At 40.2% G+C, this 23,998-nt stretch overlaps 1 protein-coding gene across 1 annotated transcript in view; it reads left to right on the plus strand.

Moving 5' to 3' along the window:
* LOC133136563 (cadherin-12-like) overlaps positions 1–23,998 on the plus strand; it is a 92,176-nt gene that overhangs the window by 26,109 nt on the left and 42,069 nt on the right. Inside the window, exon 2 of the mRNA XM_061254177.1 lies at positions 13,365–13,735. Coding sequence (XP_061110161.1) covers positions 13,505–13,735 — 231 coding nt within the window. The 5' untranslated portion in view covers positions 13,365–13,504. The remainder of the gene's footprint in view (positions 1–13,364; positions 13,736–23,998) is intronic.

Below are 23,998 nucleotides of genomic sequence, written 5' to 3' on the forward strand. Positions count from 1 at the left end.
AGTTGTTGGCAGAATAGCAGCAAAGAAACCATTACTGAGAGAGAAAAATATAGTGAAACGCCAGAAATTTGCAAAAGAACACAAGAAATGGACAAAGGAAGATTGGTATAAAGTCTTGTGGACTGATTAGTCCACGTTTGAACAGTTTGGCAACAAGCGAAGAGTATATGTTTGACGGAGGGAGGGGGAGAGATATAAAAATGAATGTGTCTTGCCAACAGTTAAACATGGAGGGGGTAGTATTTTGGTGTGGGGTGCCATTTCAGCCTCAGGAATAGGTGACTTAGTGAAAATTGATGGTATCATGGATAAGAAAGTATACCACAACATTCTGGTGAGGCACGGAGTACCATCTGGGAGTCATCTTATTGGGCCTGGATTTATTTTCCAAGAGCACAATGACCCTAAACATTCAACTATTGCCGGAACTACCTGTGACAGAAGGAATCTGCTGGAACATTGGAAATGATGGACTGGCCCCCTCAAAGTCCGGACCTCAACCCCATCGAGCAAATTTGAGGCGAGTTGGACAATAAACTGGACAGATCTATTGTACATTCAAAGGAAAGCCTTTGGCTTGAGTTACAGAAGGCATGGGATAACATTAGTGTTGAAGTTCTCAGGAAATATATTGGCACTATGCCAGAGAGATGTGCTGCTGCAATTGCTGCAAAAGGTGGACATACCAAATATTAAAGTGGATAAAAACAGTAGGACTCACTTCATCTGATATTTGTTGTGCTCAGAGCAACCATCTACATTATGAAATTAAATCATGTTTTGGAGGCAAGAAAAGGTCAAAATTTTCAGACCTGTCAGGTGTTCTAATAATTTTGGCCACCACTGTATATAGCGCCTTTATCCAAAGCGCTGTACAATTGATGCTTCTCCATTCACCCATTCATATACACACTCACACACCGACGGCGATTGGCTGCCATGCAAGGCCCTGACCAGCTCGTCAGGAGCATTTGGGGGTTAGGTGTCTTGCTCAGGGACACTTCACAGCCCAGGCGGGGGATCGAACCGTCAACCCTCCGACTGCCAGACGACTGCTCTTACTGCCTGAGCCATGTCTTCGATAATTATAATACTGCAGCCAGAATCTTTCCTGAAATTTGCTGACCAATTTGTGCTTTTTGTCACTGGTGGTGGAAGCACATTTATTTCATTAAACTGAGTTTACCATTTAAAAAATTTTTGGTTATCGGTTAGCAATTATTGGAAAACATGTACAGCTCAGTTTCGGTTAACTGTTTAAAAGCTTAACCTTTCACACCTCTATTTAATACAAGCTTGAAATGTGCTTAACCACAATTGTCTGATTACAAGTGTAAAATTGTGGAGTAAGGAGCTTCAACAAAACATGTCTTTGTCTTGAGACATGGAGCTCACTGCATATGCCACTGTTTCATATTTACACAGTTCAGAGCTTCAACATCAATCAACATCAGGTCTTCTCTCTTCTCTGTGTAATTGTCCACCATCTGGTGTACACAATATGAATCTGGCAAACAACTTGACTTGTTCACCTAAGATTTATGCAGTCAAAATGTTTGTATTTTGACTGAACTAAACTTCTGAGAATGTTTCATACGATTTGAGTTAAACATCTATGCTTAGGTGAACATAAGTGTCACAATATATGTTGTATATTGTGATCTACACAAGGTAACTAGAAAAACACAACTGAAAGTTTAAAACTGTGTTTTAAAACACTGATCACTCAAGAAGCATGTTGTGAAGCAGGTTTATTTTTGTTTAGCATAACTGACTTGGGCAATGGAGATAGGACTCCCAAACATACACACACGCACATGCACACACACTCTTCTCACTATCCCTCATACAATTTTGATACACAAATGTGAGTGGTTGCCTTTATCTTTTTGAATTTATTTTTCTTCTGTTGGTCTAAAATTCACTTATGCATATGTACTGGAATGGATTGCTGTGCAGATCAGTCTGTTTTAGGGTCCTGAGAATCGATGAATCGATCTGTTTTCACAGCAGTTGTTATGTGTGCTAAGAGTGTGCACTTCTGTGCCATTAAATAAGTGTCTTGAAGAGCACTTGTGTTAAATACATCATTGCACATTAAAATGAATCTCATGAGCCCACGGGAGTCAGCACGAATGCTCTGATTAATGAAGCTCTCACTTTCACAGGAAGAATATGTCAAACTTAATGAGTAAATCAGAAATTACCGCTAATCTGTTAAAACGGGAGAGGATGCTGTTGCAAATGAATGGTTTATCAAGCAATGTGAAGGAAAGGCATAAACTGAGTATTTATTTTCTTTTTTCTTAATGAGTGACAGACCAACTGCTGAAGGCAAACACATTTATTTATTTAGCATAATGTAAACAAACAAAGTATTTTACTAGGACTCTCCAGATGCATGTGTGACAGTCCGGCAAATTAGGAATGGTAGATAGTTTGCTTATGTGACAGGTTTGGGATGGGAGTGGAACCAGGAAGCAGTCTGAATAGATGGTTCTACCATCTGCATCAGAGAGAAATCAGAGAGGGAAGCAGAGTTGGTCATATGCCGTAACACCTTGATTTCTTGCAGTGGAAACGCTTTCCTGTGGCATCTAAATTAAAGGAGAGGTCTAACAGTGGCAAGGACAGAAGCTCAGTCTTAGCCTGGTTATGCTTAAGATCACCCACCAACCAGCATGAGATGTCCAACAGACCTTTGGTGTCAGATGGGGGAAAGAGTAGAAAAGCTGATCATCATAAGCAGACAAATGACATAAGGCAAATGTAGAGGGGTCCAAGTATGGAGCCTTGCCATACTCCGGTAGTAACGTGATGGGCATGAGACAGCTTCCCACAAAACAATAAAGGCCCATTATTTGGGATTACTATAATCACTGGCTTTATACACCACTCAGTGATCGACAACATTAAAGCCCCATCCAGAAATATTGGATTCAGGAGATCCTGGGTGAGGAGGAGTATGCGGCCAACAATTTCAAGAGCTGCAGAACGGTCCAGCAGGATTACAATAGAAGAGAGGGCAGATGTTCTAGCTGGCCGCAGTGCTTCAGTGAAGTCTCAGTGCAGTGACTAGCCCTGAAACCAGGCTGAAATGTAGAGGTTGACAAGTTTATTTTGTGACAGGAAGTAGGACATTTTGTTACATCCTGCATGTTCACAAATTTTAATTACAAACATTAATGCCCACACAAATATGCGCACACACAGCCAACAATCAGCACGAACCATGCAAACATGCACAAGCAATTGAAGCAGTTCTTAATCCTTGCAATTTTGTATTCAATACACATATGTATGCACGCATAAATAATTTAATTCATTATTATACATTTTGCTCAGGGAATTTAAAAAACCCATTGCTTCAATGTATGACAGGAGTAATACCTACTAGATTGAAACTCACAACCCCTCAAGCTATCGATGCCTAAATCGTGATTTCACACGGCTTTACATACAAAGCTGCACATATCCAAGCAGAAAATGAATAGTTGTTCAAAGAAATCTGTGTGTTTCTGACAACGTTCAGTCAAACAGAAATTTAATGAGTAATGAAATAAAACTTACCCTTATGAAGTCACAAGCTTGGTGAGATACTCTGTTCTCTTTTCTATAAAGCACCGTGAGATCATGAAAGGGACTATTATTATTATTATTATTATTATTATTATTATTAATAACCCATCATGTTGTCTTCAAGTTCCCTTGGGGTGGGTATCAAGTTTATTTTCATGTTTTTATCGTCTTTGACGCAGCAGTCTCGTGGGGTCAGAGTGGGTGTGCGGCACTTCTTTGTGGGGTTGTCACTCCATCATCCATAAAAGCAAGCACCAGTGCATGTGATGGCTCACCCCTTGGCGACGGTGCCAGGGGGTTTGTAATGGAGCGTTCTGTGTTTAGGGCATCCAAGCATGCTCGGCAAAATGGCCGGAGTACATCCCTCAGTTACCCAGAGAGAGACATGAATCCCATTCTGTCCTGGGGGGGGAGGGATATACAGACTGCAGATGAAATGCAACACAACTGCATATCCTTTTTAACCAAACACAGGAAGTTTGAGAACAGACAATACTTGGATCTCGCGCATAGCCATTCATTTACCAGGCGTGTGTTTTTTCTTCAACAAATTACCACATTTCTTCACTGCAATGTGAACATTACCTTCACATGTATTTTCACGAGAAAGTATCACTTGCTCCATGTTGTATAAGATACGTTTTGTCAGTTCCCCTGTTTTTTCATGTATTGTAAAAGCAATTCTGGGGAATTTCAGCACAAGCTGTGGGCATTCCGTCATCAGCAGGAAGGAGTTTTACTTTGCAGAAAAGCCTTATATGTGGCCTATATTTACGTACTATACATATACACTCCGTGAGCACTTTATTAGGTATTTATTATATTATATTATTTATTCTTTTTTCTTCTGATGTTCTTCTGCATACCACTGTTGTAATGTGTGGTTATGTGCATTACTGTCACCTCCCTGCCAGCTCCTCCTCTGATGTCTCTCATTAACAATGCGCTTTTGCTGCTCACTGGATGTTTTTTGTTTCTGAGATACTCAATCCACCCTCTCTGGCACCAACAATCATTCCACGGTCAAAGATCACATTTATTCCCCATTCTGACATTTGGTCTGAGCAACAGCTAAACCACTTGACCACATCTGCATGCTTTTATGCATATAAATGAAAGTCAGGGTAAGTCTAAAAAAAACATGTACTTGTTCTATCTTGATGTGTTTTTACTGAGAATATACTGTTCCTCACAGTGTGGAAATGATCTGTTTTCCTAAGAATTAGTGGTTTTGTTTTGTCAGAGGATCATCCTGTATCCAACAAACCAGGACAGACACACAGATTACTGGAGAAAGTGTCCAGCTCTGCAGATGTCTGCTCACATTAACTTGGAATGAAGATAAACTATAACAATTGACTGTAAAAATGCAATTCATATGCACAAATTATATTGAGATGCTGGGAGTATCTTAGATAATGCAGGGCAATATAACTTAAATGCATTTGAAAGATAAACAGATAATAAATCTACTGTTATAAACAATACTAGTGTATACTTAAATTCACATTATACTGTGTTTGTGTATTCATATCTCATAAACTCATCAGAACATGTGCGTGTGTGCGTTTCACTGTATTTTGTGTCTCTGAATATGTTAGGGAGAAACAGGACCTCAAGATTACTAGTACCACATCTCTGGAACTTCAGTCAGATGAGATTCACAGTTGCCTCTTTCCCAACACAAACAATAAATGCACAAACAATGCGTAAGGTCATTTTATCTGAAATCCTGATCATCAGTCCAATTCTTGAAAATGTGTTTTTAAGTAACATTCTTTTCTGCTGAATTTCGTTTAAATGTAAATGTAAAATTTATATTTTTATTGAAATAATAATATAATTGAAATGTAATGTAAGCATTTGCCTACACGCCTATATTTGCACTACAATTATCTAATTAGGTGGGTCAAGTTTCTGATGAAAGTAGCTAATCTTGATTAATTTTGGCAAAATTGCAATGTCTTACTAAGCTATGCGGGGAATTGTGTCACATGCATTTTTCATTTAGCTTGCGCTGCATTCTAGACATGTCTGCAGTCTACAGAGAACACGTTCTCATTGTCACAAATGGGCAATGACAAACAACTAAGGATTACTGAAACATAAGTCGTGTCTAAGAAGGAATGTGGCACGCACATAAGATTCCAATTAATAATACACACATCACACTCTCACAACCAATAATGCATGTTCGGACAGATTCACATGAACCAATCAGGTCTCCTTTTCCAGGTGACAGAATTAAACACAACCATCGAATGAAAGAATATGACTTCTCATTATTCCAATAACAATGCAACGCATATTAGCTGGAACAAATTACTCTATATCTACCCGATTTTCATATAATTTCGTTTCAATTCACCTGAATCTATCGCATCTGAGATTACCATCCCAGCGGAATGCATGTCATGCACTGTGTTTGAAGATTAGAGTATGAAAGACTGGCACTCCATCTTAGGTTGTGATGGGTATCTCCACCCCTGTGCAACTGGATGACCAGGCCATTTGTATTAGAGCACTCTGCAAATCTCTTTTCAGCAAAAGAGATGACACGTTTAGATGAAAATGACATGACAGCTCAACCTGCTCTCTCTTTGTTGAATGTTATATCAGTCAAAATAGCAAAGTTTAATAGCTTTTTTACATTTTCACTTTTACTTTCAATTTTACTTTTTTTTCTTCGATATTTGACATGTAGTACACAGGTTAATGTTTGCACGGTTAATCTTACTGCTTGCATACTTTGAGTATATGTAATTTGTCTTGTCAGAGCCGACACTTCATTTAATTATGTCACATTGTGCCAATAGAACTTGACTGTGTATTCTTGCACATGTAGCCAATGGCTGAATATTGACATTATTTTTACTGTGTTATATAGTTATGATTGGCAATTTAATCAGATAAGATAACTTTGCATTACATTGTTGAAAGCTGTGCAGTATGGATTATATGGATTATAATACCCTTCCTTATTTGAGTTTAGTCAATTGTGATTTACTGATAAATGCTAAGCGAGTAACCTAGGATTTAAGCATGCTTCTTCCAAACAGATGAACAGCCCATGTGGGTCAAGCTAAGACATGGTAAAATACTATTATGAAATCTCATGAAATATACATTGGGGTTTGAACACCGCAAAGAATGTTGATGGAAAAACAAGAAGTATTTTCTCATTACCGTGATGCTAAAAGAGGGACGCCCTGTGTGATTACTTCTTTCCACCCACGCGTAGATTGCCCCAATGTTCTGGCCCCCCTGGGGTTGTTTTTGATTGGGGTCAGTGGGGAAAGAAATAAGTAAATAAATAAAATGCAACCATTTCTTTGGCTTTCTGCAGTGTTTGCAATCAATCAACACTCACAGACATGAGACTGCAAGTTTCCTGTGAAGTAGGTGTCTTGGAGAGAGCGCAGTGTTTTATTGGATTGTACTGAATCCAGGCTCGTAATTACAAAACTGGATCAATCATTAAGCTCATTTAGTCCAAATGGACTTAATTCTAATGTATTTAGGTACACTAATACAATCTGAGGGCTGGAACACTACCAGAGTTAAAAAGACTGATAAAACATGAACTGGCTGTCTCAAATAAATAAGAAATAAACTTCTCTATTGTCATGAATTGGAGTCCGCAATGCTGGGACAATGCCAGTAAAGTTAACATTAGTTTGTGCAAAGCAAATGGTTCCCCATCCAAAAAACAGTACCTCTACTGAAGTCAACACTAGGTCTATGTTGCAGTGGTGCTTAGTGTGTAGGGAGTCAAGTCTCAAACAGGCAAGAACAACAAAGTTGTATACATGCTGGGGAGGTTGGAAAAGATCAATCAAAATGGGGAAGAAAAACCATTTCAGCGAGACTCCTCAGATTTAAGGGTGAGCAAAAAGAAAGCTGTTGCATTTTGCGCGGTTCCCCAGATGTTCCGGACGACCTCCCTCATCCGTCACGGATCGGATGAAAGCAGCAAAGCGTCTCTTCCGAGCAGGCCACAGCGTCAGGTGAAAGCGTATCCATGGCGATGGGGGAAGATGCCGGCACCTTTCGGCCGGCCTCGAAGACCGTTATTCCGAATCAGCGGCGCGGTGAATCGGCAAATAACCTGATCATAAAACCGGCAGGAGACTTCTAACATTTCCTTTTTTCAACCGCATGGTAGTTATATATCACATTTTGGACTTTAAACTGAGATGTCACCCTCTTGCATAGTTACGGGTGGATGGAAGTTCACGCACAGTTGTTCATCAGCCTGGCACCTCGGCGAAAGCACCAAGGAAGGCATTTAACGGAGTTTGTAGTCCTACACTTGACATTTTGCACATGCATTTCTTTACTGCGCAAGCATAATAAAATAAACATTTACAGTCGCACACACACACGCATAAATTACTGTAGCTTTTCTATCAACATATAGCACTGAAGACCCTGAGTCCACAAGATTTTGTGCAGTATGCAGACAGCCCCATTACTTTATATTTTTTAGTCAAGAAGGCAGTGTATGCTGTATGAATATCTATTGAGTAGTATACATATTTACAGTAAATGGGCGTTTATAATTACTACAATCGCAGAGAGAGAGGTAATTTCATAGCATGCTGTATGGTGCAGGCCTACCTCTTGGTACGCCTTCATTTAGACAACCACTCCTTATATTTTATGACAACACTCTCTGTGGGGCTCTCAGTGACACGATTCACTCTATCAGCCAAAGATGGCCAATTGTTCTTGCATTTAAAAATGTGAGTTAAATTAATCTGTGCTGGAGGGAGAAACAAAGCATTCTGTCTGGGAGTGGGGGTAGGGTTTGGGGGGGAGGGGAGAGGTTGGGGGTGGGCAAATACTCAGAAAACCTAAAATAGAATTTTCTATAGATCATCGCTGTTATCAAGACTTTCTGGGATTCTCATGCAGTGCATGGAAAATTGTGATGTGCAACACATAATGTCTCACTTGTGCAACAGCTTAGAGAGACAGACGAGTATGGTCATGTCCAACAAAACCCCTTCTGATTCCCCCAGACCTCATTCCTTCCAGAGAATGTGTCTCTTAGCAGTGCCAAATACTTTGAGTACCATTTGGCAACAAGATAATTTCTTAATTGCATGTAAGGGTTTTGCAACTCTGTTTGCACCCACAAAAACTGTGAACAATGACTAATACATCAGAGGCCTACACACATTTTGGCTGATCCCCCTTTTTAGTTTTTAACTTAAAACTTTAGTCTGCCTTTACCTGCCATATGCTATTTACCAATTACCTTCACCATCAAGCCATTTCTCACTTCTTTCAGAACAGGCTCACTTACATGAACAAACCATGAAAGAGTCATTCCGTTGTATTATGTGTGTGAACTGCAATGAAAGACCCAAAAAGAACAAAAAAAACAAAAACATAAGCCAATGTCTATTTTATAACACACAGCCAAAACATAATTTGTTCCAAAGCCTTTTATTTATATTTCCGTCACTCCAAACAACAGAGTACTACAAGTGCAGTGTTCCTCAGCACCATCCAGTATGTCTCAGAGGGTTAAAACTCAGCCTTTGAATGAAACTTTCCAAACTTTTATGCTGTGTTGTCAGTTATGAAAGTTACCGACCAAAGAATGGAGTGTATATTTTTTGTCGATTTATGGGAACTCCCCCCCTCCCCTGTTTATATCCGGATTTCTCTGATTGTCATTTGTTGAAATGCTATTGTTGGCTCGGTGAGAATCTTACCTTTCAAACATATTTTTCGGATTGAAAATGTGTTTGGAAATGTTTGTTTTGTTAACGATTGATCTGGAGGAGTGCTTTTGGCCCGGCGCTGACCCAGTTGGCATCAAAGGGTTAATAGTAGCCTATATTTATAAATTAAATCAATGTACAATTGGGTGACACTGTAGGAAAGCTACCATGACACACTGGAAGTGACACTTTGGTGTTTTTGTGTCATTGTGTACTTGAGCTTCCTGGTTTAACCTCTGTAATTATAGAAATCTATAAGTGTGGAAAATTGACAGTACAGCGGCTGTCTCCTCCTAATCTTATAAGAACTTCGATATCAAGTTTTTTTCAGCTGTCTTCTGAAAAGAAAATGTCGCTTTCCACATCGATTTCCTCATTTCTGCCAAAGTGTGAGCCATGCTTTAAAGTGGAGCTGGAACGGCCAAATGCCGGCCACTGAAATGGACCATTTGCTTATGTAAGTTCATCTATACCATTACGGCCAAAACTCACACCTGTCTGCTTTGGGATTTCACATGGCCAATCACCATTAGCGGTCATTTAGCCGTAGCTGGTTCTTTTCCTCATTTTATAAAAAGTGATAAAGCAGGAACGTAACGACGGAATAAATGAACAACCCTTCACCTTGACATCTGGAGCCACGCTCCTGGCTCATCGCGCTCCATCTGTACCGCCGCTCCGCAGAACAGCGGGCTGCCCCCTCGCCTTCTGTCAGCGGCTCCTCGCCTGCCGCGGACGCAGGTGCCACGCGAACATCACTCCACTGGACAGCCCCTCCCAAATCCCCGTTTACCACGCGCCCACGTGCCCGCTTTGCAAGGAAGACTCCTTACAGTCATGAGCAACTCCACAGAGTCTCGAAAAGCATTTCGTTTCATTTCATTTTTTTTGTGTAATTCTCTGCAAATTACTTCTCTTAATGGAACATCTCGGTTGACCGGACAGATTCAAAGGGAGCCTAGGAAACCGTTTTTTTTTCATTTCTCATTTGAAAAAAGGTCATTTCTCAACTGCTATTCAGGCATTTTCACTGAGGAATGCAATTACAGGAAAAAAATATATTTTCTTAATATTGTTTCTATACTTCTTAGCCATCAATAGCAATACTTGTACATTGGTGAAATTCTATGAGACCCATCCACTTAAAAAAAATCTTGATTCTTTTATAAACCAACTTTTTAAACCGACATTCCATTGACTTTTTGAGCAGCCTATAACAAGATATTAATCCACATCTCTGCCTTTCCCAGGAGACAGGTTTGCGGGTTGTTCGATCTCAGTCACTTGTTGCTGCTGTTGTCCTTTGGAGCTGGAAGCTGAGAAACCCCACATCTGATTACACAGGGACGGCCTGGTGGAAATTCGGTGTCAGGACCTGATCATTGGCGGAGGAATTGCAACACTCGCGTCGGAGACAGTAATCTGGATAATTGGTTCACCAGTGGGACATGTAATAGATTCAATTCATCACTGTGTTTGTATGTGACATGCCAGTGAAAGAAGTGAATTTCCCTGGCGGAGGGATGCCTTTCTCCCCCCTTCACTCCGGTGATTTGCACTGACACTCAAACGGACAGCCTTTGGGAGATGCTCATCCAGGAGTACCCGCCAACTCAACACAGACAAAAAAAGGACTGCTGGGGTAACAAATTATCAAGCACAGATTCACATAGTGCTACTGCATTGGCATAGCAGACAGTCAGTGTGGTTATTATGGACAATGGGTTCATTTACAGTGACAGTAAGGCAATGAAAAATACACATACCAATGGAATATAAAGGGAAAAATGATTTACTAAAGCTGTACAGTAGTTCCACAGAACACATCTCTCTCGCCAGCCAGGATTTAAGGATGGTATATTGCTGTATGTGAAATTACTGTAAGATATAGTATGATTACTGTACGTCACAGGTTTTTGCTTTCATATTTTATGTTCTTTTATGTTGTTAGCAGGAATATAGTAGCATGCGATATGCAATCAAATGATGCTCCCATGCAGAATGTTTTTAATGGTTGGAATTCTCAGTGCCATTCTGTACTTATGTGTAATTGTACACATATAATTATATGTACATATATACAATGTTTAGATACTGAATGCTATGGTCTGTCATGAAATGGTCCTCATATCATCCAATTAAGCTTAAGACTGAAGTATGCCAAGTCTGAATTCTACTTGTTAGAAACTGTTCAATCTGAGCTATACAAATTACATTTAGGCTTGTGTGAGTTCTGAATCTTGGCTACAGATTGTAGCTGTTTGTCATTGCTGAGTGAATCAGTTCACAGTCAAATGGCTCACAACAACAGGGGTCTATACTTTGTTTCTCAAACAGCATGCCGGCATTCTGTGCGTTATAGAATGAAGAAAACAAAAACATATTATGATGAAATGCAAGGCTCAGTAGATTGAGCATCGTAATTCTGCCACAATATATCAAGCTTGATGGAATTCTGGAAGCAGGACTTATGGTACAGGTCATTCTGTCATCTGCATTTTGGGGTGGATTGCACTGTTTGCATTAAAGGTACAATTGGTAATTTCTGACTCCTAATGGTCAAGAGAGGAATTACAACAATAGACAACCTCAAACCACAGCACTTTTTATGCTTCCCACAGTCTATGAATATAACTCGTAATATAAATTGTTATTATACAGTTCAGTGTTCTCGTGCGCTGTTTTGGAAAAGCGGACAGTGACAAACGCAACAGAGCCTGCTGTCTTTTTGTAATGTTCTAGTAAGAAAATGTTCGCCGAACAACTGCTTTATGAGATTTTGACTTTGGAGTGCTCCGCAACACTATTTATAGTTTTCACTTTAGCTAACCAACTATATTGTGAGCATGCACGTTATTTGGCTGTGTAACTAGCTGGCTATATAACTAAGATATGATAATCTACCACAAATTATGCAACTGCAATTTACAGTTTGAGATAAATAAAGGATTTTTGAACACGTAAAGAGTGAAAAGGAGCGTGTAGCTGCCCAAATTGCACTCCAGACTAGCAATCACTGAAACTTTGTATTATATTGCTTATCTAGTTAGAAAACAATACCAGTTCACTATAACAAGCAAATTAGTGATTACTAGTAAGCGTCCCGGCGGCACGGATGGTGCAGTGGGTAGCACTGCCGCCTCACAGCAAGGAGGTCCTGGGTTCGAATCCCCGTCGGCCGGGGCCTCTCTGAGTTTGCATGTTCTCCCCGTGTCTGCGTGGGTTTCCTCCGGGAACTCCGGTTTCCTCCCACAGTCCAAAGACATGCAGGTTAGGCTGATTGGAGAGTCTAAATTGCCCGTAGGTACTAGGTATGAGTGTGTGAGTGAATTGTGTGTGCCCTGCGATGGACTGGCGACCTGTCCAGGGTGTATTCCTGCCTTTCGCCCAATGTATGCTGGGATAGGCTCCAGCCCCCCTGCGACCCTGTTCAGGATAAGCGGGTTAAGATAATGGATGGATGGATGGATAGTAAGCGTCCCAAATGTACAAATATCCACCTGAAGCACAACACTTGTGCAGTCGGTACTATGTTCATATTGCCTATATTCTAGCATAAGTGGATATTTGTAAATTATTTAAGTTAACTGTAGTTAATTTGCTTGTTGCTACCGATAACAAACTGGTATTGTTTTATAACTAGATATGTAATCTTCGCTTGGATAATAAGCAACAGTACACAGAGTTTCAGTGATTGCTTGTCTGGAGTGTAATTACACGAATGATCAGAATAAGGCCATTTTTCAACCAATGAGCTTTAATTGCTGTACAGCTGTACAATGTTTTGATACATTTGACGACCCTACAAATGTACACTTTGAAACCTGAATTTAAGGACTATAAACACAGGCAGAGGGTGAGTCAACATGTCGGTGAGCCTTTTTCAATGATAGGAAGGGATTTACAATGGTCTTGTAACAATATTTTAACACATAAATCTTACCTATTGTACCTTTAAGTAGGTTCACCTGACCTGTATGTAACATGGGCAACAGATGGGGAAATTTAATTCAGATTTGATTAATTGATTTTACTTCTGTTTTCCTTCAGGCACTGCTTTCTGGATGACTTTGTGGTCTGGATAACCCTTCAAGAGCTTCAGAATCCCTTTGCTGGTTTGGAGTTCTGGATACTGCCAAGAAGACATATTTTTTAGGAATTAACGGGATCTTGGACGTCACAGTTTGCAAATGCTTACAAGGAACTGCTCACTGCTGTTCCTCTGCTTTCTCTTGGACAAGGGCCTCCTCTCTCTTCACTCGCCACCCCAAGGCAGGCTGGGAAAGGAGCACCACAGGGGCATCATGGGACTGCGGAGGAATGGAGGGGCTGGTTTTCAGAGGGTGAAAAGGGGCTGGGTTTGGAACCAGTTCTTTGTTCTGGAAGAGTACATGGGTTCTGACCCACAGTATGTAGGCAAGGTAAGTTTTTTTAATGATTTGCCTTTCTTAACATGTATTAGTGAAATGTTCTCATTAAGAAAAAAAGTACTTAAATTGTTCAATGTTCAATTCAAAAGTAACTATAATATCGATAGATTCCCTGTCTTTTTTAATCAGCGTGGCCTTCAAAACATACTGACATAATGCATAAATTATTTATTTGGACTGTATGTCTACTCTTAAACTTAAGTCCAGGTCACGATCACAGAAAGAGCATAACCATAAGTTATCCATCAAGAGATGAAATAAAATAAAAACATGAAATGTTGTATTATCTATAGAAAACATTGAAAACAAGCAAAATGGGCTTCAGTAAATCAGAGTGATGAATGTTTTCAGGAGCATGGTTTGAAGGGTATTATATCACATTACATCAGCAGATACAAAGCTCTAAAGGTGTTTATCAATGATTTATAAAGCAGTACGAGCCCTGCTCGAGATTGCATCATGGTTACCTTGAGAAGGCCGAACGGAAACACCCTTTACATAAAACGTGGTCTAAGTTTAGGACCGTTTGGGACAGGTTGGAGTACTTCCTCTTCAGGGTTGCTGAAGGACAGGACCGTCTTGCTTACGGGCAGAGGCCTTGATGTCAACAGGATAGCCTCCGGGTGGGGTCAGTATAAAGTGCTTGATTGCAAGGGGAGGGGGGAACGCTGGACCGTGGCAGCTGCAGCAATTAGCTGGGAGACGAGGTAGAGCTCTCCTCAATTGAAATCCAATGCAGCCTCTTTACGGATGGAGCTGCGATGATACATTGATTTCCCTACACTGGGATAAATTCTATAATGGGTGGAGGAGGGGGGTTCGGTGTCCGTTTTCTCACAGTGTGTGGCAGACAAACTGTTAGCAGTCCCGCATCACGTCTGGTTGGATAACTTTCGCTGTGTCATTAACGCTTCGAGCGGCACTGCAGCACGGCAGAAAAAAGGTGAGACATTCGGCCTTTTGTTTTTATAATGGCAGAATGTGTTTGTGTGAAAATAAATAGGGTACATTTTAAAGAAATGATGGGGGGGTTCCCAACCGATGGCTTTATCTTTTACAGTGCTGCCCGTAGACGGCCACAAAGCCCAGCAAGGCATTTTCTGTATTCAAGGCTAAATGAAGGTGCAGCTTCTGCTTACACATCATAATGGTTAGATTGACTCATTAGAGTGCTGGAGTAAGCACAGGCTCTTCTCTGAAAACAGCACGCGTTTCAGAGGATTCAATTCTAACACCTCATACAAAGACTTTGTACAAAGACAAGGTGCAGGATTAAATCAGAAAGTACTGCCCAAGAGGCCTAACTAATCTCGGGGGGTGGGGGTGCTCTCTCTGTAAAATCCCGATGTTCAGTGCTGTGGCACTGGCTAATGACTCGATACCCAAAGTCGAGGATTACAACAGTGGGTCCCAACCTTGGTGTTGAGGATTTCAGACTTTAATTTGATTTGGTTTTAAAAATGGCTACCTATTTATATGGGATTATTTTCAATATAGCACAAAATGAACGATTTCATCGTGGGATTGTTGTTCTTCATGTCATGCATGGCTACTTCTGACATAATATGGCTTGAAAACTCAATATTCTCTCTAAACAAGCACATAATTTTAAAAAAAAGTAGCGCCTTGTTAGAATTCTGGGATTGAGACCGTAGTTGGAATAAAAACCAGCATTCACAGGGGGTGCCCACAACTGAGTTTACCCTCACTCATCTCCAAAAAAATTACGTCATGTCATTTGGCTGACACTTTTATCCAAAGTGACGTACAGTTGATTAGATTAAGCAGGAGACAATCCTCCCCTGTAGCAATGCAGGGTTAAGGGCCTGTGCGGATCTTATTATGGCTACACCAGGGATCAAACCACCGACCTTGCAGGTCCCAGTCATTTAACCACTATGCTACAGGCCTCCTGTAGCTCTTCTTTTATGCTTGGTCACATGCAATTACATATTTGCGCATTATGGCATAGCCATTGAACCAGATAAGCAGATCGTTTTAGTCTCATTTATTTGTAATTCATTCCAACAGGATGCAGGGCAAAACCCAATGGGCCATCTGCACAACCCTTAGCAGGGGGTTTAAAGTCCACTCCAATTTAGGCCACTATGTCATTGGTCTCTACTGGAAGCGAAAGAAAACAGCTTCTTATCTCACAGATTGGAAACAGACTTTTCAGTTCTAATATCATTTAGCGGTCTAAGGGGGATAACTTGGGGCTTAAGTACTTGCTAAGGTCTTTATGGTTCACCCAGCTGGCTTTGGTGGTTTTTCTGTTTAGTTTAGAAACCTTGCTGACAGTGATAAGTGAGATGAAAAAAGTTAATTTCCAAATACAGTTAATTTTAGTGATTGCAGAAGGTGGGAAAAAAAACTGTACTCACTTGTAAATTAATTTATGAATAAATTAAATACTCAATAAATGAATAAAAACCTTGTAAAGTTTGAATGATTATACATATGTAATTATCATTTGAACTCATTCATTTTGATGCACAGTATATATTTGAAGTAATTAGTGTTTGTTTGTTGGGTAATTTGATTGGATGAGTACACTCTTAATTCCTCTCAAAATCAGATAAACTTGCTGGAGCTTGCACACATTGCTATACATACTGTATACAGAAGCAAATGTATAATATATAATACTTGAAAAAGTACCAGCTGTAAAACTGTATTATTTGCCACTGAGTTTGTATACTTAAGCATATATCCTCACCCAAGCCCAGCGCTGAACCTTTGCTCATCAACCTAACAAAACACGTTCTGTGACACCAACTCTACACTATGTGTGTATCGGCCACAGATCAGTAATTTCTTCATACTAGGCCCATAACAGGTGGTGCCTTAAACAAAGTGCTTCCTCTGAATGCATTTGCATTTAAACGCACGTCAAAGATAAGGGCCGTTAGGATGAGGGAGAGTAAGACTGGAGACGGAAACGCAGCAGGGGAATTATAATAGAAGTTAAGCTGTGCCCGAGGAATATCAAACAGCACTGCCCTTGCTGCAGTGAGACACCAAGGTGGCTTCTGTGCCAGACCAGGGGATATCTCCAGCCACAGCTGGACTACTGGAGCACTTCGCCATTCATCTTACAGTATCGCAGCTTGTTGACCTTTGCTCTTCACCATTAATGTTATGGTGTTTTTGACACTGATTTCATTAAATATCATTCCACAAAGATGAATTGCAATGTTTGATGCATTATCTTTTTTATTGGGGTACAGTGAAACGTTGCAACTGCACAGGAAAACACACACACGGACAGACAGACGGGGGGAATCCAAATTCACACAGGGGGTATCATCCCGGTTTTTTTCACTCAAATTCCTGAAAATAGTTTTAATTGAAAAATACATTAACAATGTATCTTAAATCACAATAATCACCTTTCAGAATGAATGAAGGACTTTATCAAAAAGTCCAATTATATTACTGGTCATTGTCTATGGAACCTTAATTATGATTTAGTATAAATGGGTTAAAAAAGCAATACAAAAAAAAAAAAATCTACTGTACAAATGACACAACAAAAGATAATTAGATTGATATGGACTGGTATGCAATCTTAATTTGATTAATAGGCTTTACAACAAAATAAATAATAATTTAGCCGAAGTAATTCATTGCCTTTTTTTATTAATGTTATTTTCCAAGTGGAGGATTCAGTTATCATACAATAATACATTATATAACATGTATTACAACACTCGCATCACAAAGTATTAGTGAAAGAATGAACGAAGGTTATTAGCATGGTTTGTATGTCAAAGATCATTTGTTTGATATAAATGTAGCCTTTCTCTGTGATTGTCTGGGGATATTTCACAAAGCAGAATTTCCGAGTTCATTGGCTAACCTGGAATAGCTCTTTTTATTTCAGTCAATGTTCTAGACTGCTGTATTATAAGTTGGCCTACCTTTCCTTTTTTTCAAAGCACAACACCGTTTATCCCACCTCTTCTCTGTGAACGTGCTGACATTGAAAAGGACTATAAACATTACATTACATTACATTACATTACATTATTGGCATTTGGCAGACGCTCTTATCCAGAGCGACGTACAGTTGATTAGATTAAGCAGGAGACAATCCTCCCCTGGAGCAATGCAGGGTTAAGGGCCTTGCTCAAGGGCCCAACGGCTGTGCAGATCTTATTATGGCTACACCGGGGATTGAACCACCAACCTTGTGTGTCCCAGTCATTTACCTTAACCACTACGCTACAGGCCGCCCTAAACACAGAGGGTGAGTCTTTTTCAATGATAATAAGGGATTTACAATGGTCTTGTAACAATGTTTTAACACAAATCTGTATGCATATAGTCTAGGTGTGTGATTATTACCAATTATACCAAACAGGAGCTAATGATCATCAATTTAATATATAGGTTGAAACACAATCATGAACTGAAACAGAAACAGCTGTGTAGGAGGGTTAAAACTGGGTGAGGAACAGCCAAACTCTGCTTCCAAGTCATACACTATGGAAAGACTGAGCACAGCAACAAGACACAAGGTAGTTATACTGCATCAGCAAGGTCTCTCCAAGGCAGAAATTTAAATGCAGACAGGGGTTTCCAGATGTGCTGTCCGAGCTCTGTTGAAGAATCACAAAGAAACGGGCAACGTTGAGGACCATAGATGCAGTGGTCAGCCAAGGAAACGTACAGCAGATGAAAGACACATCATGCTTACTTCCTTTCACAATTGGAAGATGTCCAGCAGTGCCATCAGCTCAGAATTAGCAGAAACCAGTGGGACCCAGGTACACCCATCTACTGTGGGGAGAAGTCTGGTCAGAAGTAGTCTTCATGGAACAATCGCGGCTAAAAAGCCATACCTCCGATGTAGAGGCCAAGCGACTCAACTATGCACGAAAACACAGGAACTGGGGTGCAAAAAAATGGCAGCAGGTTCTCTGGACTGATCAGTCAAAATGTAAAATATGAAAGGCAGTTTGTTCGCCAAAGGGCAGGAGAGTGGTATAAGAATGAGTGTCTGCAAGCAACAGTGAAGAATGGTGGAGGTTCCTTGCAAGTTTGGGGCTGGATTTCTGCAAATGGAGTTGGGGATTTGGTCAGAATTAATGGTCTCCTCAATGCTGAGAAATACAGGCAAATACTTATCCATCATGCAATACCATCAGGGAGGCATCTGATTGGCCCCAAATGTATTCTGCAGCAGGGCAACGACCCCAAACATACAGCCAATGTCATTGAGAACTATCTTCAGCATAAAGAAGAACAAGGAGTCCTGGAAGTGATGGTATGGCTCCCACAGAGCCCTGTTCTCAACATCATCAAGAAGCATTTGAGGCTGCCTAAATCCACAGAAGAAATGTGGCTAATTCTCCAAGATGTTTGGAACAACATTGCTGCTGAGTTCCTTCAAAAACTGTGTGCAAGTATACCTAGAATAATTGATGCTGTTTTGAAGGCAAAGGGTGGTCACACCAAATATTGATTTCTTATTCTGCTCATGCATTTTGTTCATGCAATTGATAAAAATAAACTATTAAAATTTATATTTTTGAAAGCATTCTTATGTTACAGCATTTTCTCACACCTACCTAAAACTTTCGCACAGTATTGTAGGTGATAATTTGACACAGAAAATTCCAGCTTGGAGCTCTTAGTCTATTAACCTACCTTCTATGCTGAGAATACATAAGGGCATAGAGGCATTTTTTCTTGACAAAGCTGCTAGCACTACTATGAATGCTTATCAGAAACACCATTTAATTAGACTCATCCTTTAAGATGGAGGACAGTATCCATTGTCATTGCCATTTCTCCTTTTCCCTTCCTCTCTTTTTTTCTAAAATCATGCACTGAAATAACATATACCACTTACAAATCCGTGCCCTCGTTTTAAGCCCCCCTTGAAATTTACTGTCAAACGTACCACGTACTGGAAGCACCACAGCACCTGTGCTGGGTATCGTGGAGGAAAAACCTCAGTGCTCATATCTACCACCGTCGCACTGAGGCGAATCGGAGAAAACAAAAAGTCATTAAGGGATTTTCTTCACTTGTCAAGCCCTCCGCACAACCCGGATTAATGAGCGCAAGGCAAGCAACTTTTGTTTACCTGCTGTGACAGATTCAAAGAGGATAAAAAACATTTACCCTGCATTACCACCTGTCAACTTGTCAAACCAACACGAAAAAAAGAATAAGTTGTTGCGGCCCACACGCAATCTTGTTTATCTGAAAATAATTGCATTTGGCTATAACACCTGGATTTATCCTTTTATGTTTTTCACGTGCCTGATTAAGTTGCAAAAGCTGTGACCAGTGACTGAATGTGTTTGCATGTAATCATAACATTTCTTCCTGAATTAGATTCAAAGGAAATGCACAACGGTGGGGGTGCTTACTTGTCTGTTCTTTGATCTTAAACATGTTATTTTAGACTTGGGAAAAGTACAAAAGTACAAGTATAAAAGTTATTGAGATGGTTGGGGATTCTCCCTATTTCTATAATATGAACCAGATGAAACAATCTGTTTGACAACCTGTCAAATCGCTTATCAGATGACATACAATGTTACACTTCAGATGTCACCATGCTCATGTGCATGTGTGTATGGGATTAAACTACTAACAACACCATTCAGTCCAATGTTCCAACATATTAGAGACACTGATATTACCTATGCTAAATAAATAAATAAAAATACAATGTCCCTCTTTCTTCCCAGCATGGGCACGGATGTGCAATGTTCAACTCCGATTTTAAAATGAACAACTTTATTGATTAACACAGAACAGTCTCCGAAGCTCCGAGTTTTATCTTTCCACTACATGCATAATGTATCCACCTTAAGCAAGACACTTGGATTTGGCCCCTTGAGCAGTTCAGGGAAAGGAACTAACTGCTGATCTGCGGTTCTGTCATCCATTACAGGAGAGCCGACAGTGCGGGACGCCTGTGGGGACACTTTAGAGAGACCATGCTCGGTACAATTAAATAAACTGTCCCACCGTCCCTTGCTGAGCAATGGCCTACCACATAAAAAAAAAAAAAAAAAACACTGCTCTTGGTCATGCGCTAAATCAAGCCTTTCTCCCGTCCTCTCCCTAACGATTAACCTGGCCGCTGCACTCGTTTAAAGTGTTTACGGTCCTGTGTGTGCCTCCGCCGCGCCGCTGAGCCCCAGTGCTGCTGACGACGGCTCCCTGCGTTCTAACCCTGGGACGGAGACGGGATCAATTACGTCCCAGTTTCACAAGCGCCTTTCACAGGCAAGTCAATTACTTTCAACCTCTTCTCATTGCATGGAAAAGGAATCACAAGAACCGCTGAGACTGGAATACGCTGACCGCAGAAAGCCGTTATTAAAAACTAATGTCAATTCATTGTCTGTCATCCACCCCATGGCAGTATTTTTTCACTGTGTTTGTGGTTGTGTATGAAAAAATCTAAGAAAGTAAATGCATGCAACTAGTTCTAGTAAGTGCAGCAAAACAATTTATTTTGATTAGTGGATTCAATTTTATCTGGGGATAATAAAGACATAATTGCTCAAATAACTACCAAAACAACAATAAACATTGCCCCTAGATAGGAGTGTATGAATGAATGGTGGGGGAGCACCAGTTCTGCGGGCAAAAATGCATTGTGAATGAGAGGTCAGAGGAGAAGGGCCAGACTGGTCAAAGCTGACAGGAAGGTGACAGTAATGCAAATAACCACACATTACAACAGTGGTATGCAGAACACACAATGCGTCAAGCCTCTAATTGGATAGGCTACAGCACCAATAAGTAAGAAAATAAAAGTCTAATAAATACCTAATAAAGTGCTCACTGAGTGTACATTGTATAACAAAACATATATACCAGAAATATTTTAGTAATTAGTGTGCCACCCTTTGCCATTATTCAGCTTCCATCCTTTTGGAAGACTTTTCAAAAAATCCATGCTTCTTGTAAACACCTCCAGAATTCAGTCTTAGAAGTTGGTTGCAATTTCTGCTTCTTTAGATCAATGATGTTGATATTTGGACTCTGTGCTGGCTAGTCTATTGTTCCGAGAACACCAGCTGTTTGATCTTCTTACCAGTGTGCTTGGGGTCATTGTCTTGCTGTGGAACAAATTTGCTCCCAATCAAATGTTGTCCAGAGGGTATTGCATGATTGCATTGATAGATTTTTTAAATATTTATCCGAATTCATGATGCCTTCAATAAAATCAAAATCACCAACTCCAGATGTTTTTAGAGTACATAATGTTGAAATTGCAGTGACGCTCCTCTGTGGTTGACTGATAATTGTAGAGAATGATTCTGAGAGTCTTTCATTCCTTCAGCAGAATGCATATTGCCTTCTCTTACTTTAGACCCATCAGTCCAAAAAACCTTACTCTACATCTCAGCTGTCCAAGTCCGGTGCACTAGTGCAAATTCTCTTCTCTTTTCTTCATTTCCTTTCCTCAGTAGTGACTTTTTGACAGCTACACATCCATTCAGTACCATGGCATTGAGTTGTCTTCTCATAGTGGACGGATTGAAAGAAATACCTGTGGATGTCCTCAGATCAGAAGCAAGACAGTGGAGACAGATTTTTTTTTTGCTCTCTCTCAAAGATAAAATCTTTAAGTACTGTCATTGTGATAGTTTCAGTAGTAGTCCATGCATATTTGGCTTTGTACATCAATATTGTACGCTTACAACAGCCATATTGGTTGCTCTGAGTAGGAATTATGGCCCGTTTCATTCATTCTCCCCTCTATATATTAAGAACCAAATGATTATCGATTTAGAACAGCATTATGGTTGGCAATGATGGGCGCCCAGGGCATGGCTACTGAATGTTGGTATTTCCAGTAGATATGAACGACTCAAAGCGTGAGGCGCAGATGGTAAATGGGCTGGGTTATTCAGAATACATTATCAGTGGGTGTTTTGAAACTGACGTCATGCATAGCCAAATTACCTCTTTTCATCCTCTTTAAGTGCGCATTGCGCGGGGCACACTGTCAATGTCCGTTTCAAAGTTTGCTCAGTATTGGTCAGTCAGGTTGTCATGATGCACCAGGTTCAGTTATACAAACTGTAAAGGCAAGCTTGTGCCTAGTTACGCCGTGACAGTAATTATTAAAATACAGTGCGAGGAAAAATTACTTTCCGGTCTCTTTCTTCTTGTGGAGTTATGAACGCTGACCTTAGCTGAGGCTTGAGGGGCCTACAGTTTTATGCCCTTTTGAGACCTTTTGTGACTTCTTGGAGGAGTTGCTGCTGCAGTCTTAGATACATTTTTGCAGGCTGGCCACTCCTGGGATGATTCACTGTTCCAAGTGTTCTCAATTTAATGATAACGGCTCTCAATGTGGTTCGCTGGAGTCCCAGAGCCTCAGGAAATATTACTTTAGGCTTTGTAACCCTTTGCAGACTGATATATTTCAACATTTTTCCTCATCTCTTATTGAGTTTCCTTTGATCGTGGCATAGTGTGTTTGTAGACACTCTAATGGTAAGGTTCAATTTGAGTGAGGTTTAGATTCAACAGGGCTGGCTGCAATCAAGTGTGGCTGAATCTAATTGTCAATTGAGTTAATTGCTTGATTGAATAACTAAGGGGCCAATTTTTTTTTTTTTTTCATATCAGTGTTTATAACTTTATTCATAAAATAAATCAACTATTACATTTCATCTGAAGATCTGAAACCAATAAGTGTGACAAATATGCAATAATAGACTAAATCAGAAAGGGGGCAAATACCTTTTCAGAGCATACATACACTATGATGTTCGATTGAACATATTTTAATAGAAAGTTATAATGGCACTCTCCCACAAATTAAAAAGTTTGCATGAGGCAATTCCAGCAGCATTTAGTGATTCATGAGATAAGTGTTTAAGTAATCAGGCAGAGTGCCTAACATGCATTCTGCTATACCATCTGCATAGTGGCCTCCCAAAAGCTCTCTGGATCTGAGAAATACAAGTTGCCCAGAACTTCCAATGAATCTGAAAGGCAATATGCTGGAGCGGTAATGCACGCATCATTGCAGAAGGAAGTCCAACCATCTGCAGGCTTCACAGTCTTTTCATCTGCTGATTTAACATCTCCCAAGTGGTACCATAGAATTTAACTGGGTTTGGATTTAGCTACTGAAAATGTTGATCAGTGAGGAATTGAGTACTTTGGCTCAACTGCATTACCCACTTCCCCTGCATAAATCCTGAACCAACCACAGTCATGGCAGGTGACATATCATTGTGGATAAATTCCAGATTTTTT

Source organism: Conger conger, chromosome 9, assembly GCF_963514075.1.
Source record: "Conger conger chromosome 9, fConCon1.1, whole genome shotgun sequence".
Lineage (NCBI taxonomy): Eukaryota > Metazoa > Chordata > Actinopteri > Anguilliformes > Congridae > Conger > Conger conger.